The sequence below is a fragment of the Triplophysa rosa genome, linkage group LG2 (assembly GCF_024868665.1).
Source record: "Triplophysa rosa linkage group LG2, Trosa_1v2, whole genome shotgun sequence".
Classification (NCBI taxonomy): Eukaryota; Metazoa; Chordata; class Actinopteri; order Cypriniformes; family Nemacheilidae; genus Triplophysa; species Triplophysa rosa.
This window is the reverse complement of record NC_079891.1, coordinates 14,038,397-14,053,296: the sequence shown is the minus strand read 5'-3', so window position 1 is coordinate 14,053,296 and position 14,900 is coordinate 14,038,397. Positions and strand designations below refer to the sequence as shown.

The 14,900-nt window shown below is 42.0% G+C and overlaps 1 protein-coding gene across 2 annotated transcripts in view; it reads right to left on the bottom strand.

Moving 5' to 3' along the window:
- Positions 1-14,900, bottom strand: part of slc4a4a (solute carrier family 4 member 4a) — a 62,964-nt gene that overhangs the window by 11,349 nt on the left and 36,715 nt on the right. For both annotated transcript variants that reach the window (XM_057351308.1, XM_057351316.1), the window contains exons 14-15: positions 12,845-12,978; positions 12,374-12,645 (exon numbers count right to left, since the gene is read on the bottom strand). In XM_057351308.1, coding sequence (XP_057207291.1) covers positions 12,374-12,645; positions 12,845-12,978 — 406 coding nt within the window. The remainder of the gene's footprint in view (positions 1-12,373; positions 12,646-12,844; positions 12,979-14,900) is intronic.

Genomic DNA, 14,900 nt, shown 5'->3' with positions numbered 1-14,900 from the left:
GAAGTGTGTTATTGGTATACATTTGATCAGCATAAAGTAGCGTGAAGGTCATGTGATCAAACATATAGCTTTGCATAAAAGAGTCTGCCGAATGCATAAATGTAAATCTGTTGTTTACGGTGGCTGGAAAGTGCAAAATAAAACAACAATATGCAAAAGTAATAACAAATCTAAAAACAAAATGAAAAATCCAAAATAAAAATAACAAGCCTGAAAACACAATATAAAAAAAACAATCCAAATAAAAAACAAAGCCGGGAAAAACAAAAACAATTCTGGAATCGAAATCAGACAAATCAGACCAACAGGAAAAAAAATATTGGAATAGTTACTGCTGATTTGACGAAACTGCTGTCAGTCAAGATATGCAGGAAGTATTTACCTTCTGTAACCAAGAAGTAAATTAAATCTCTTTGAAGTGACTTGAAAACTTAGATAATGTTTTAATGTGTTTAAATAACCACTTAAACTCTCAAAACGCATGATAGACTTTGCAAGCAAACACTAAATGAATCTCCTGAGGAGCAAACATTTTATCACGGTTGTGGGCGAGTTAGGCACGGCATATACAGGTATGTGCCAGCCCGCAAAGACTGTTGTAAACATTACCACTTCTCCACAGCATTAATCTTTAAAGAGTCTCTTTGTTGGGTTTCCCTAACTGGAACAAATTTCCACACAGCTGTTGTTTCTCTGTGACATCGGATTGGAGAAAAGTCGAGGGAGGCAGCTAACAGAGGTTTAGAGGAAACCAGCATGAGTGGATGAGGGACCTACCCGCCGGCCCCTCTGCGAACGGTCTTAATTCACCGCATGCATAGAGGAGATTAACCCCAAACCACATCACGTCTGCATCCGCCCCCTACTTTTTCCTTCATTCCTACTGAGCTCCCCCCACTCCACTACAAACACACCCTCACCAGCACAATAAACAGATCGATCATCTGTGAAGCACTGAGTATCAACATCATTCTTAAACATTATACTGATACAATGTGCTTTAATTATTCCTCAAAACTTGTACATTGGCCTTAAGATCCAAGGACACTAGTGAGTACATTCTTTAGTTGTTTTATAATTGACCAATTCAATTCAATTCAATTTTATTTATATAGCGCTTTTCACAATGTGCATTGTTCCAAAGCAGCTTTACAGGAGCAAATAAGAAAAACACAGAAAGGTAAAACACAGCACAGTGCATGGTGTTTATAGACCAAGCAAGATCATTATAATAAATAATATCTAATAAATAAATGAATAAATAAATAAATAAATAAATGCAGTCTCCCGGTGAGCAAGCCAACACTGCACTGCTCTGCTGTGACCAGCATGTTCTTTCACACCAATTTTCAAAAAACTTACGATAAGCTATTGTTTCATGCTTTATTCTTTCATGTATTAGTGAAAATCTGATATTGTGACACCGAGAACAGTTTGTCAGGCCTCAAATCTATTACTGAGGTAGACAACTGCCTCTATCCAACATTTGTGCTTCCACCTGTTCCATCAGTGCCACTGAGCAGCCTTTAAGAAATTAGAGAATGTTCATTGAATTTTAACTAAACTTTCTACAGGACATCTTCGATGGCAACCATGGGGAAAAAAGGTTACTTTGTGTTACATCATGTTTGCTTCAGTAAGCACATCAGTGTTATATATGCACCAGTAATCTAGAGATTGGACCTTTCCCCTTTTTCTGTTTGGTCAGCACCTATCGGCCTCTGGTGTATATGGGAGGTATTCAAGTGCACTTAGGAATTTAAAATGCAGGTAAAACTTCAGGTACGTTTACAAACCTACAACTAAATAAATGTTCAGTGGGTTCCATTAGCATCAACTGTAAGCATCTAACCATGTAGACTTAGAGGAATATAGTTAATGTACCAAGTATTGAAGTGCTTGACATGCTGCTGTCCTCTATCCCTGAAGACGGCACTTCACTGATAATGCTAGGCAACTTCAACATCCACCTAGACAAACCACAAGCAGCTGACTTCTTAGCTCTCCTCTCCTCATTTGACCTTCACAGGGCCAACACCCCTCCCACCCACAGAGGAGGACAACAGCTAGATCTTGTTCTGACTCGTAACTGCACCGCTAATAATATTCTAGTTACTCCCCTGCATGTCTCTGACCATTTATTTATAAAGTTCACTGTAACACTCCCTGTAATCTCACCTCCCACCCCAAACCCTGTTTCTTTCTGTCGTAATCTTCGTTCCCTCTCTCCCACCTGCTTTTCATCCATGGTGTCTTCCTCCCTACCCACCCCAAACCTTTTCTCATCTTACTCGACCTTAACATCCTGTCTTGACAGTGTCTGCCCTCTTACCTCTAGGCCTGCACATTCCACACCCTCTTGCCCCTGGCTTTCTGAGACTCTTCGCGACCATCGGACCAAGCTAAGGGCTGCGGAGAGGAAGTGGCACAAGTCTAGAGACCCTGCCCATCAACATCTTCTGAACTCCTTTGCTACTGATATATCTGCAGCTAAAACCAGCATCTCCAAAGTCCAAACTGCATCTAACCTGCGTCAACTTTTTTCTCAACCTTCTCCTCTCTTCTCTATCCCCATCCACCTCCCGCCAATACCTCGCTGACTGCTGATTGACTTTGCCAACTCCTTCACTGATAAAGTGGAGACCATCAGCAGGCAATTCTCTGCTCAACGCATCCCTGATCTCTCTCTTAACCCTTGCTATCTTCAACTCCCTTCTTTCTCTCCCCTTTCGGAGAGTGATGGCTCCAAAATTCTCCTTTCCACCCAGCCTACTACCTGTCCCCTCGATCCGATCCCTTCCCACCTCCTACAGGCTATCTCTCTGTCTCTATAGCCTCAACTCGCACACATTATGAACACATCCATCATCACTTTTACTGTCCCCACCTCATTTAAACAAGCCCTGGTAACACCTTTACTCAAGAAACCAACACTCGAACCCTCAGTGATCAGCAACTACAGACCAATCTCAGTCCTGCATTTTCTTTCCAAGGCAGTCAAAAGGGTCGTTTTTAACCAACTTTCTGCCTACCTCTCACAGCACAACCTTCTGGACAGTCAACAATCAAGCTTCAAGAAAGGACATTCTCTCCTGTCTGTCGTCAAAAACCTAGGGCTGGCCAGGGCTAAATCCTTGTCAACTGTCCTTATTCTGCTTGATCTCTCTGCTGCATTTCAGGGCTTGACATTAAGCATTGTCATGTGGTTGTCCATCAGACAAGTAAATTTGTCATTCACTTGTCCGAGTACAAAAATTACTTGTCCAAAGATAAAACAATTACAAATTACTGCTTGCCTTTGTTTTATAGCAGTGTTAAGGCTGTAAGTTAACTTTTTTTGCACATAGCACTGTTGCTAGAGAGGTTTAAAGTTTGGTAGCACAGGCCAAACAGTAGGAGCACACGTATAAATCGTCTGTTGTCATCATTACAAAAAAATATGCAAGTGCAGTTCATCATGAATAGGCAGGTAACTGACAAAAGACATTAATGTTACATACAGATGGATAAATTAGGGCCATATCATTTTTAGATTACCTAAATTTGTTTTAATATTTCTAAGTTCTGTGTTTTTCCTTTTTTACTATACAATAGTGGTATATTTTTCCACATAAATTACTGTAGTATACTATAGTATTTACTATAGTAAACTGCAGTAAATTTCTTAGATACTAGGAAGTATACTTGAACTTATACAATGATAATATGTTTATCAATTTACTACAAAGGCACTACAATTTTCAATAGCAAAAACTATAGTACACTACAGTATTTTTTGTCTGAGTGTTCAATGTAAGTGGACTTTTATTTTGACGGGTCTTCGGGAAGACGCTTGAGTTTTTGTGCGTTTGCTGATAGCTTCACTCAAATAGTAAAATGCTCGTAAAATAAACTCTCAGAGCAACTTTGGAGATGAAGTTCATGTGTTCATATCCTCATACAGTGCAGACACAGACAAATACTCGACCATCACTCGTGTTGTATGTTAAACTGTGCACATAATTCACTCAGACATGCAGAACAGCCAGATGATATTTAAATAACAGGATTCTGCATCTAGTTACATGGACTCAACCACAACAAACGCACTTCACACAAACACGCAGCTCTGTCTAATGCACATATTCTTATTATTCTACATATGTCGCACTGTTGTTGTTGTTTTTTTTCAAGTTACTTATCCAGTCGGGAAAGTAAAATTTTCTCTCAATTGTCCATACAAAACATTCACTTGTCCAGGACAAGCATTAATGTCGAGCCCTGCATTTGACACTGTGAACCACCAGATCCTGCTGTCCACTCTCTCCAAACAGGGCATCTCTGGAACTGCACTCAACTGGTTTGACTCTTATCTTACAGGCAGATTCTTTAAGGTATCCTGGATAGGCAAGACATCCAGATCTCACCAGCTGACAACTGGAGTTCCTCAGGGATCAGTTCTTGCTCCTCTCCTCATATACCACCTCACTGGGTCCAATTATTAAGGCACATGGGTTCTCATACCATTTTTATGCAGATGATACGCAGCTTTATTTCTCTTTTCAGCCAGAGGTCCCCACCATCTCTGCCTGTGTCTCTGCCTGCCTTCTGGACATCTCTTCTTGGGTGAAAGAGCATCACCTACAACTCAACCTCTCCAAGACAGAACTCCTGGTTATACCGGCCTACCCATCAATTGAACACCACCTTACCATTCAGCTCGGATCCTCAACTATAACACCCACCAAGTCTGCGAGGAACCTGGGGGTGGCTTACGAGACGAATGGCTTAAACTAGCAGTTAGGCTGGCGGGGAACTGTACACGCTGAAACAAATAGCACCGGCGTTATGGAGCAGTTGTTAGCAAACCAAAAGGGTTAAACGAGCAGTAATCTGACAGGGGAAGCATACACCCTGCAACGAATAGCACAGTAGTTATAGGAGCAAGTTGTTAGCAAACTGAACAGGTTAAATGAGCAGTAAGCTGGCAGGGGAAAGCATACACTCTGCAACGAATTTCACAAGTGTTACATGAGCAAGTTGTTAACGAGCTGAATGGGTTAATCTAGCAGTAAAGCTGGCAAGGGAAGCGTACACCCTTCAACAAATTGCACCAGTGTTATATGAGCAAGTTGTTAATGGTTAAACTAGCAGTAGCTGACAGAGGAAGCATTCGCCCTGCAACGATAGCACCGGAGTTACATGAGCAAGTGTTAACCCTCTAAGCGCCAAAGTCGCAGAATTGGGACAAGACGTCATACTTCATAAAATAGGCTGTAGATCCTAATATGGTGTAATATCTCATTTGTATTCCATACCACTAGATGGCAGACATGTAGTACTTCGATTCTAGACCAAAATGACGTCATGTTCCCATTCAAAGTGTTCGAGCAAATAGCAGAGCAAGTGAGCTATCATGTGTCATTGAAGCGGAAGCAGTTCAGTTCAGAGCGTCAGAGTAAATTGTGAGATTTGTGAGAGAAAATTGCCAAATTGCTAATAAAAGGTTGTACCGCGAGGGTGTGTTGCGAATGTTATTCGCCGATTCTGACTCTGAAGGGGAATATTTGCCTTTTGGAAATCACGATCGGTCGTCTAATCACCGCGCGTCTCCCGGTACAGCTGTGCAGCACAATGGTGCCACTGTGCAAGGCGAGAATGTTCACGAAGCACAAATGAGCGATCATTTCAACCCTTTGCCTAACGGAGATGGGGGTGGCAGGGATGAACGTGGTCGTAGTGTCCATAGGAGAGCTGTTGCTAGAGGTAGAGGCAGCTGATTGGGCAGATAGCTGGTCAACTGATCAAAAAATAGGAACATGCATTTTACTATGGCACAGTAATATAGTAATAATTTTACTATAGTTACTAATAGTTTTACTGTTGATTTCCTCTTTTCCTGATCATTTGGAATAAGGATCAAAGAGTAAAAAAAAACATGCAAATAATTTCAAACATCAATTCAATATCTACTATTTCCTGAATATTATGAAATTCAAGTTGGCCGCCCCGGATGACGTCATAATATGCAAATTAGATGAGTATATTTACACCCCACATAAACTTTTGGTCATGCCCAACATTTTTCTAATTTACAGAAGATCTCTATCTTTAAGTCCTTTCAAGCCACAAGCTTTTGAAATCTTGATGTCAAAATCCAGCATGTTTTCCAAAAAAACTACTGGTAAGCTGGCAGGAGAAGCGTACGCCCTAGTCCCACGTAGTCAGACCTTCATACTGAAATTTCTTGAAAGTGCACTATGGGTACCCGGATGATGCACTCATTCGACGAAAATATGGAGTGTGGAACTCTGGACACTTCACACACTAATAGTCGCAGTTCGCTTATGTGGCAGAAGGGAGGCTGAGCTATCAGAACTGCTCGAGCAAGTTCTCCTGCAGAGTGATTATCTTTGCTAAGCTTGACTTCAGTCAACGTTAAATTGAAGCATAAAGTTACATTATTTGTACAATGTACAAATTGATTTCATTGACATGCATTGAGTTGTGAGATTGACGTCATTTACCCTCGTCTGGGAACCACGCACACTTCCGGTTAGTATTCCATTGAGATGATACTATTCTTCAATAAATTAACCTGCCTAATATTCTTTTGTTAAATTTTAGTAAAATTTCATATCGTTCCCTCTTTTAATTTCTGTCTGACTTGCACTTGACCAATACAAAAAAAAATTATTTAAAAAAATAAATTTGAAAAAATAAATTAAAAAAATGTTTTGTTTACTCATGACACTTACGCAGGCTGCTCGCGCCTTCCAAGAGGTTCTGAGCACAGAGTGTGAAATCGCGCAGCTAGCAGTACATGCTTGTTCGCAAAACAATCTAAAATTCAAACCAATTTTAAAATGAGTGCGGTACCAACCAAAAAGTCAAAAACATACCATTTCCATTCGGAGTGGGAGGAAGATTTTTTCTTCACCATGTCTTTTTCTAAATGCATTTGTCTGATCTGCCAGACAAGTATTGCTATTCCAAAGAAAGGAAACGTGGAGAGACATTTTCGGGACACTTCATAAAAATTATGACTACGATTTTCCTGCAAAAAGCGAGCTTAGAAGAGCAAAGGTAAAAGAACTGAAATCTCAATTATCTGGTCAGCAGTCACTCTTTACTCGTCCAGGCCAAAAAGCAAAAGAAGCCACGGAGGCATCATTCCGGGTGAGTCACACCATTGTCAAACATAAAAAATCATTCCAAGAAGGAGAAATGATAAAAGACACTTTTGTCGAGGCAACAGACTCATTGTTTCAGGATTTTAAAAACAAATCTGAGATTGTGTCAGCCATCAAAGCTGTTCAGCTATCAAGATCTACAGGTACACGTCGTTGTGAATTAAAGGCCGATGACTTGACATAGCAACTGAGAAAGGACATAACTGATTGTGAATGTTTTTCACTGCAATTAGATGAGAGCACGGACATTAGTGATACAGCGCAATTGTGCGTTTTTATACGGATGGTGTTTAAAGACATGACAGCGAGAGAGGAACTGCTGACACTTCTGCCTATGAAAGAACACACTCGGGGCGAAGACATTTTTCGGGCATTTAAGGACTTTGTCGACAAAACACAGCTTACGGTGTCTAAATTAGTGTCAATCACCACTGACGGAGCACCTCTGATTAGGGGTGTAACGGTTCAAATTACCAACGGTTCGGTTTGTGTCGCAGTTTTATGGTCACGGTTTCGGTTCGGTTCGATTTGTGCTAAGTTCAGGGAAAATGGACTACTGACAAATAAAAATAAGAACAAATAATCAAGTTACAAGTAACAGCACCAATAAAACAACAGAGCAAAGCAGAAAATTAAATAAGGTACTGTATATATACACCTTTTAAGGTAGAAATGGATTAAAGTAATCAAATAAAACATAACATTGCATATGTACAAATTAAATAAAGATGAATCATAATTGAAGTTACAGAAGCTATTGAGTCACAAGCAGTGAGTGATTTCCTTGACTTTTAACAGACAGCAGGAATATGCTGCTGTCGCTTTAAGAATGAAACCGATCCAGTACACTGATACTGTACACATGCGTTGTTTTTCGTCCGTTCACTTAAGACATAACCCACTATGTTTGTTAAGATACTCGACAAGAGGGACATGTTGACCTACTTCGTGTGTGAATCTGTCCGTTTAAGCGCTTCAAAGACAACTCAATATTTGCGCCATGTCTGAGACTTATGCGCGCTTCGGATCTTCTCACAGCGTGCAAGTGAGTTTTCTTGTGCATCATCTTGTACTTAAATGTTTAAATTGGCAAGGCTTGAATGAGTGTAGTTTTAACAGCAACATGTGCTGTTCAGGTCTCACCTGCACTCGCGCGCTCACAACACCCGGGTGATGAAAGCATAAATGACTGGTCATATTACAGCATACGTCAGTCCTATTGAAATTTGTCTACGTTATTTGATTTGTTGTAGGTATTAAATGTGTATCCATCGACAAACATACATTAGCTGAACTTTGTCAGTCTGTTTTACGCATTATAATTTCTAATGAACCATATTATAAATGCGTCGTCAGATTTAAGATGAGCCGCGGTCCAAGCGCGTTGGATCGCGTGCCGAACCGTTGGTGGAGAACCGTGGGATTCAAGTATTTTACCGAGAACCGTTACACTCCTACCTGCGATGGTCGGCCGTTCTAACGGTTTTATTGCCAAGTGCAAGGAGGATGATGCTTTTCCGGACTTCCTTAATTACCATTGCATAATACACCNTACCTGCGATGGTCGGCCGTTCTAACGGTTTTATTGCCAAGTGCAAGGAGGATGATGCTTTTCCGGACTTCCTTAATTACCATTGCATAATACACCAACAATCTCTATGTGCGAAAATGCTGAACATGAAAGAGATCATGGATGTATGGATCAATTCATGCACGTTCACTTCAGAGACGGCTCTTCTGCACTTTTTTGGAGGAAGCGGACTGCAACCACACAGATCTCCTGCTGCATACAGATGTCAGATGGTTAAGCAGGGGCAAATTCTTGGAAAGATTTCGAGGGCTGCTGCCTGAGATAAAAGAGTTTCTCCTGTCTACACATAATACAGAATACAAACAACTTGAGAACGAGCAGTGGCTTTTGGATTTGGCGTTTTTGACTGACCTGTCTAATATGCTGAATGAGCTAAATTTAGAGCTGCAAGGTAAAGAGAAGATGGTGGTCAACATGATCAGCTCAGTTAATGCTTTCAAAAGAACACTACGGTCACTCACATCTAAGATGCAGCGCCACGAATTAGGCAACTTCCAAAACATTGCATCTGAACTTCACAAGCAAGGAATGGAGCCAGCACAACTTGACAGTGAGTGCTACATTGAGCAAATTGAAAGGTCAGATCAGACTTTGCTTTACTTGAGCCAGTTGCTACATTCATGTGCTTTCCATTTGGAGATGAGCATGAGGTTGAGTCCCTGGCCACAGACATGGGAAAGCTGTTTCAGATGAACCCATCCGCATTGGAGGATGAGATTTTAGCACTGCAGACTGACATTGAGATGAAGGCAAGGGCCAGTGGACAGTTTTGGAACCTTCTTGCAGAAGAGAAGTATCCAAATATCAGAAAATGTGCCACCTCACTGACCGCACTGTTTGGCTCAACTTATCTATGTGAGTCAGCCTTTTCTCACATGAAGATTATTAAATCAAAACACCAGTCCACCATGACTAATGACAATTTGGAGGCCTGTTTGAGACTACCTACTAGCAGCTACTGCCCAAATTATGCAAAACTGTCTTATTCAATTCAGTGCAAGTCATCAGAATAAGGTACATGGCCTGGCTATTGTAATCTGTTGTGCTGTAGATGATTTGAGTTTAGTGTTAAAATTAATGATATCAGCACTGAACATTGTTTTGCATTGTTGAATTCCATGTAGAGAATACATGTTGGAAGTAATAATAAATAAATGAAAAATAAATAAATGTGTTGAATGTGTTATAATGTGTTTTTTAGTTGGTAGATCTTATCAGGTTTACCATTTTAAAAGTAGATCATCATGCAAAAAAGTCTGGGCACCCCTGGTCTAGTTCATTTTCAAAGGGAAAAGATGCGGTAAGCGGCAAAACACGGGCAATTTCGTTGGCGGAGCGGATGCGATTCCACCGCTCATGTGAATAACGCGAAACACTGTTGTGACTTATTCTGCAAGCGCCTGTGTGCCAATTACAATACATCCAGGGTGTAAACTTACTTCTGGCTCGCAATGTCTGATACACGGTGTTCGTGTTGTGCAGACAAGAGAAGTAGATCTCGCACTTAATCACTGATCAGGTACGTCCTGCTCTTACATAGACTCTATAACGACTGCCAGAGTTATTTTGAGCCGTAAGCGGAACAACATACATTGCATGCTAAATGCATAAAACAGACAGTTCACTCTTGGAAATACCGTCATGTTTGCATTCTCCGGTGAGCTTAGTACGGTCAGCTCACTGCCGCTTGCTTAAAGGAACAGACGCCGAGAGAAAAGCACCCGTGCTGGCAGCGAGATCAACACTCGCGCACGGTAGTAGCAATGGTGGAGGTAAAGCTAAGATTATCCAACGGTCCATGATTGCAATAGCGCGTTGCATATCCGAATAACTAGTTAGCATAGTTAGTTAGCGAAGTAGTTCGTAAACGAGGGCTTAAAACCCATGCTGCTTACATACACCTGGATGAACGGCAACAGCGTGTTCCATATAACGTATATCCAAACAACTTCCGAGCACAAAACAGCGATCGTGGATGGCGATACAAGCTTTAAGTGCAACACGATTAAGCAGCTGATAAGGAGCAAAGAAATGCAACTTAAATAGGACGCAGTCTAGTGTGTGTTGTTTGACTTTTGGTTAACGTTGATTAGCTGCACCTGATCTGATCAGCTGATGCAAACCTGCCAGAACTAACGCTACGCTTGATTTCCATCACAGAGAGGCACCAAATCACTTGCAAAAACCTTTACTCATTCGGTTCCCCTGTGGTCAGTGTTGCCAACTTTTGCAAGACAAATAAGCAACTGCAGCTCCAAAAACAAGCCCAACATTATTCACTATCATCAATGTAATTTATTATCAATTATTTATTATTAATGAACGAGCCTGGGTCATTTTAAACTGACACTACCCTGTTTGAAAAACACAAACATAAATTATTTTACAAAAATTAATTGCAAATCTCTGATGTGAGCAGTATAGGCCTGGAGAGATGGAAAAGGGGAAGATATAATGACCACTTAACGTAGCTGTAACAGCCACACATTTATAATAAAGTAAAACTGAACTATATGCATTTGATGTATACTTTTTTAAATTATATTCTGCAATTATCAATACATTTATTTAATACAATAAAATGTTTGATGTTTACCTTATAGCCTAATAAATAGGGTCATCCCTCCCTACCCCTTTGCTGCACCGTGATCAGATCTGAACGTTTCGTTCATTTTCACATTCTAATCGTCACAGATGTAATACATTTAGTTTAGTTGGTAGGGGAAAGGAGGCGGTGTGTTTGAGGACAAATTACGCTATTCACACGTGCTTAAACTTGAATAATGCTGTGTAGCCAACCGTGCAGATCTACACTTTTAACATGTTTAATGATGTAGCCCGGTTATAAAATGCTTTTTATCTTTAAGTGAATATTTCATCTGTTTAGTATATTTACCTCCGATTACCCAAAGAGCGCCGATGATTACGTGAAGAGAACACTGTAACATTCTTGGCTTCTCTATGTTGTTTTACGTGCTTAGATCTGTTGTGTGACCTCCTGCATGACATCATAGTACTGCGAGAGTGAATCGACAGTAGACGTCTCGGTATGCTTTCAAATAGCTCTCGCAGTGCTGTGATGTTATGCTCTGCCGCATGTAGTACAAAAAGCCTGCCTTCGAGCAGACAGTGTTAATGGATTGAACAAAACAGCGACCATAGATGTGAAGAAACAAAGTTGCTTGTCAGGTTCGGAACAAGCAACCATATTTTTTTAAATAAGCCCAAAAACCCGCAACCCGCAACAAGTGATTTTTTAACGCGACTTGACAGAAAAAGAAGCCCAAGGTCGCGTATTATAAGCGGACTTGGCAACTATGCCTGTGGTAGAATGAACTGCCAGCCTCCACCCGAACTGCAGAATCCTTCACAATTTTCAAAAAACAGCTCAAAACATACCTGTTCCACATTTATTTGACTAACCAATAAATGTCTGTCTAAAAAAAATTCCTGTTCATTCTCTCCATTGCTAACTTTAATCATCCTAGTAGCATGGCCTTGTAAACTAATGGTACTGTTTAGTGTGTTGACAAAATGTTTATATGCTCTCCTACTTGTACGTCACTTTGGATAAAAGCGTCTGCCAAATGAAGAAATGTATAAGTATTACCTTCAGTGGGCGCCATACACATGCAGTCATATTGTGTGACGTAGTCGATTTTGAAGTCTGAGTTGATTGGGTAATAATGGGACAACTTTAGCATCTTTTTGAAAGAATCGTAGATGAAGATGAAGCTGATGAGAGATGAGAAACCCTCTTCTGTAAAGCGAGTGAAATACTGCACCAGGAAGCTGGCATCTGTAGCCACCAGGACTAGGCAGAAAAATGCTGACCACAAGCCAATCCAAAGACGGAATTCTAGGTAGTCAAATTTGTTATCCCTGTGGAGGAAGGTATACATTTTACGATATCTTCATATGGAGAAATAAGTATATTTACTTTTTAATTACTTAGAAATAAGTATATTTACTTTTTAATTACATTATTTTAAAATATGTGAGATGATGGATCCGGTTAACTTAAAGTTGACATACAGTTATCTGTCACATATTCTACCAAAAAATCTAGAAAATCAAGCACCTGCTAAAATTGAAGAGTAGTCTTTCAAACACTAGCACTGGACCTGTACTGCTGAGGATGGTCAAGGGTTGTCCAGCAAGGAGACAGAACACAGCCCCAGACACTGCTGTACCCAGAAAGCTCTCCAGCACACCCTTCACAAAGCATATGAGATACAATGAGTTCAGTCACGCTCATATTCCCTGCAGAAAATATGCCAAAATAAAGTGTGAGACCTGTTGCAATAACTGCCATTAAAAACACATCTGACGGTCTCAGCAAAAGCTATTTGGATAGGACTATTTTTTTCTTTGGGAAGGTAAGTTTGTGTCCCACATATGCATGTTTGATTGGTTTTCTATCTAAATTGCACATATGTTTTTTTTTTCTCACAGAACTTCAACAGACATTCCAGAAGATTGTCTCTTCGTCAGATATCAGAGAAAATCTAACCCTGTCTAGATAAGAATATGTGTGATACTTTCTAATCTCACTTCACTTTATTGCTCCTACTTTGCGGCCTGCATGAAAAAATTATCTAATTGACCTTTGATCTCTCTAAATTAAACAAATTTGTTGCCAGACAAATACTGAAGGGCTCCCATGAGTTAAAACGTCTTGCGGATGTAACCTCAGTTCCCTGATGGAGGTAACGAGGCGTTGTGTCGAACCGACAGATTGGGGGTTTGACTTGAGAACTATCATCTTCCGACTGATTTTGAAAAGGCCAATGAAATTGGCGAATGAAATTTGCATGCCGGACTCCGCCCCAGATATCCGGGTATAAAAGGAAGACGGCGTGCTGGATTCATTCACCTTTTGTGCTGAGGAGCCTGAGAGCATGTCTCGACTGCTGCAGCGGGCGGCACATGTTGTGGCATGAGGACACAACGTCTCGTTCCCTCCATCAGGGAACTGAGGTTACATCCGTAATCAAGACGTTCCCTTCTGTCGGTCTCTCGACGCACAATCTCTGTGAAGCGACGCTGACTGGCCTGGGCGTGTCAGACGTGAGCACTAGCGCGAAATTGTAACCATCCAGTGGAGAGGTAGGGGGTCCCAGAGCTTTCTTGAAAAAAGGTGGGAAGCCCCTGCCACCGGCCGTCAAGGGCGGAGGCCTTCCTTCTCTAACGGCGAGAAGCCGCCCGGCACCGTAATGGCCACTGGGGAAGCGCTATTTTCTCACTGAGGAAACACGCTACGGAGGCCACTACCTACCGTAGGGAGGAATTCAGTGGAGACACCATCATGGTCTCGCCGACAGGGGAGAACTCATGGGAGGAATGTGCGGACTGTAAGGGAGTACCGCAAGAGGTGGAGGCCCACCTAGGGGAGGTCATGGGTTACCAACCTGGGAACCAGACCATGAAAATACATCAGACGGAGCCACCCTGTTGGGGGTTACTGCGTGTGGAGCACTAGGTCCGGTTAGAGCCATACAGTAGATAACTCAGCTGATACCCAACCTAAGGAGGCAGGGCTGCTCCGCCCAGCCCACCACCAGGAAGTGCTTAGTGATGGATGGAATGCCTATTCACCCAGTGGGGGGAAAAGGGAGGCGGAATAGCACACTGACCCACCTATGAGGGGGGAAGGTGCTTTTGCAGGCGTATGCCCTACCGGTTGCCGGTCTTACCTGTTGGTACCCTGCAAGACTCGGGCTGACACCGGGTCTACGCGGAGGTTGTAGAACCTTGCGAAGGTATTGGGCGTAGCCCAACCCGCAGCTCTGCAGATGTCTGCCAGAGAAGCGCCCTGAGCCAGTGCCCATGAGGAGGCTATACCCCGGGTGGAGTGAGCCCTCACTGCCAGTGGGCACGGGCGATCTTGGGACCGGTACGCCGTCTTAACGGTGTCAACAATCCAGTGTACCAATCTCTGTTTGGAGACCGCCTTCCCCTTCTGCTGACCTCCAAAACAGACAAAGAGCTGCTCAGAGCTCCTGAAGCTCTGCGTGCGGTCGAAGTAGAGGTGCAGCGCGCGTATTGGACACAACACGGATGGGGAGCGCCTGCAACTTCACCACCTGGTCCCAAAAGGGAGTGGTGGGAACTTTGGGCACGTAGCCAGGCCGTGG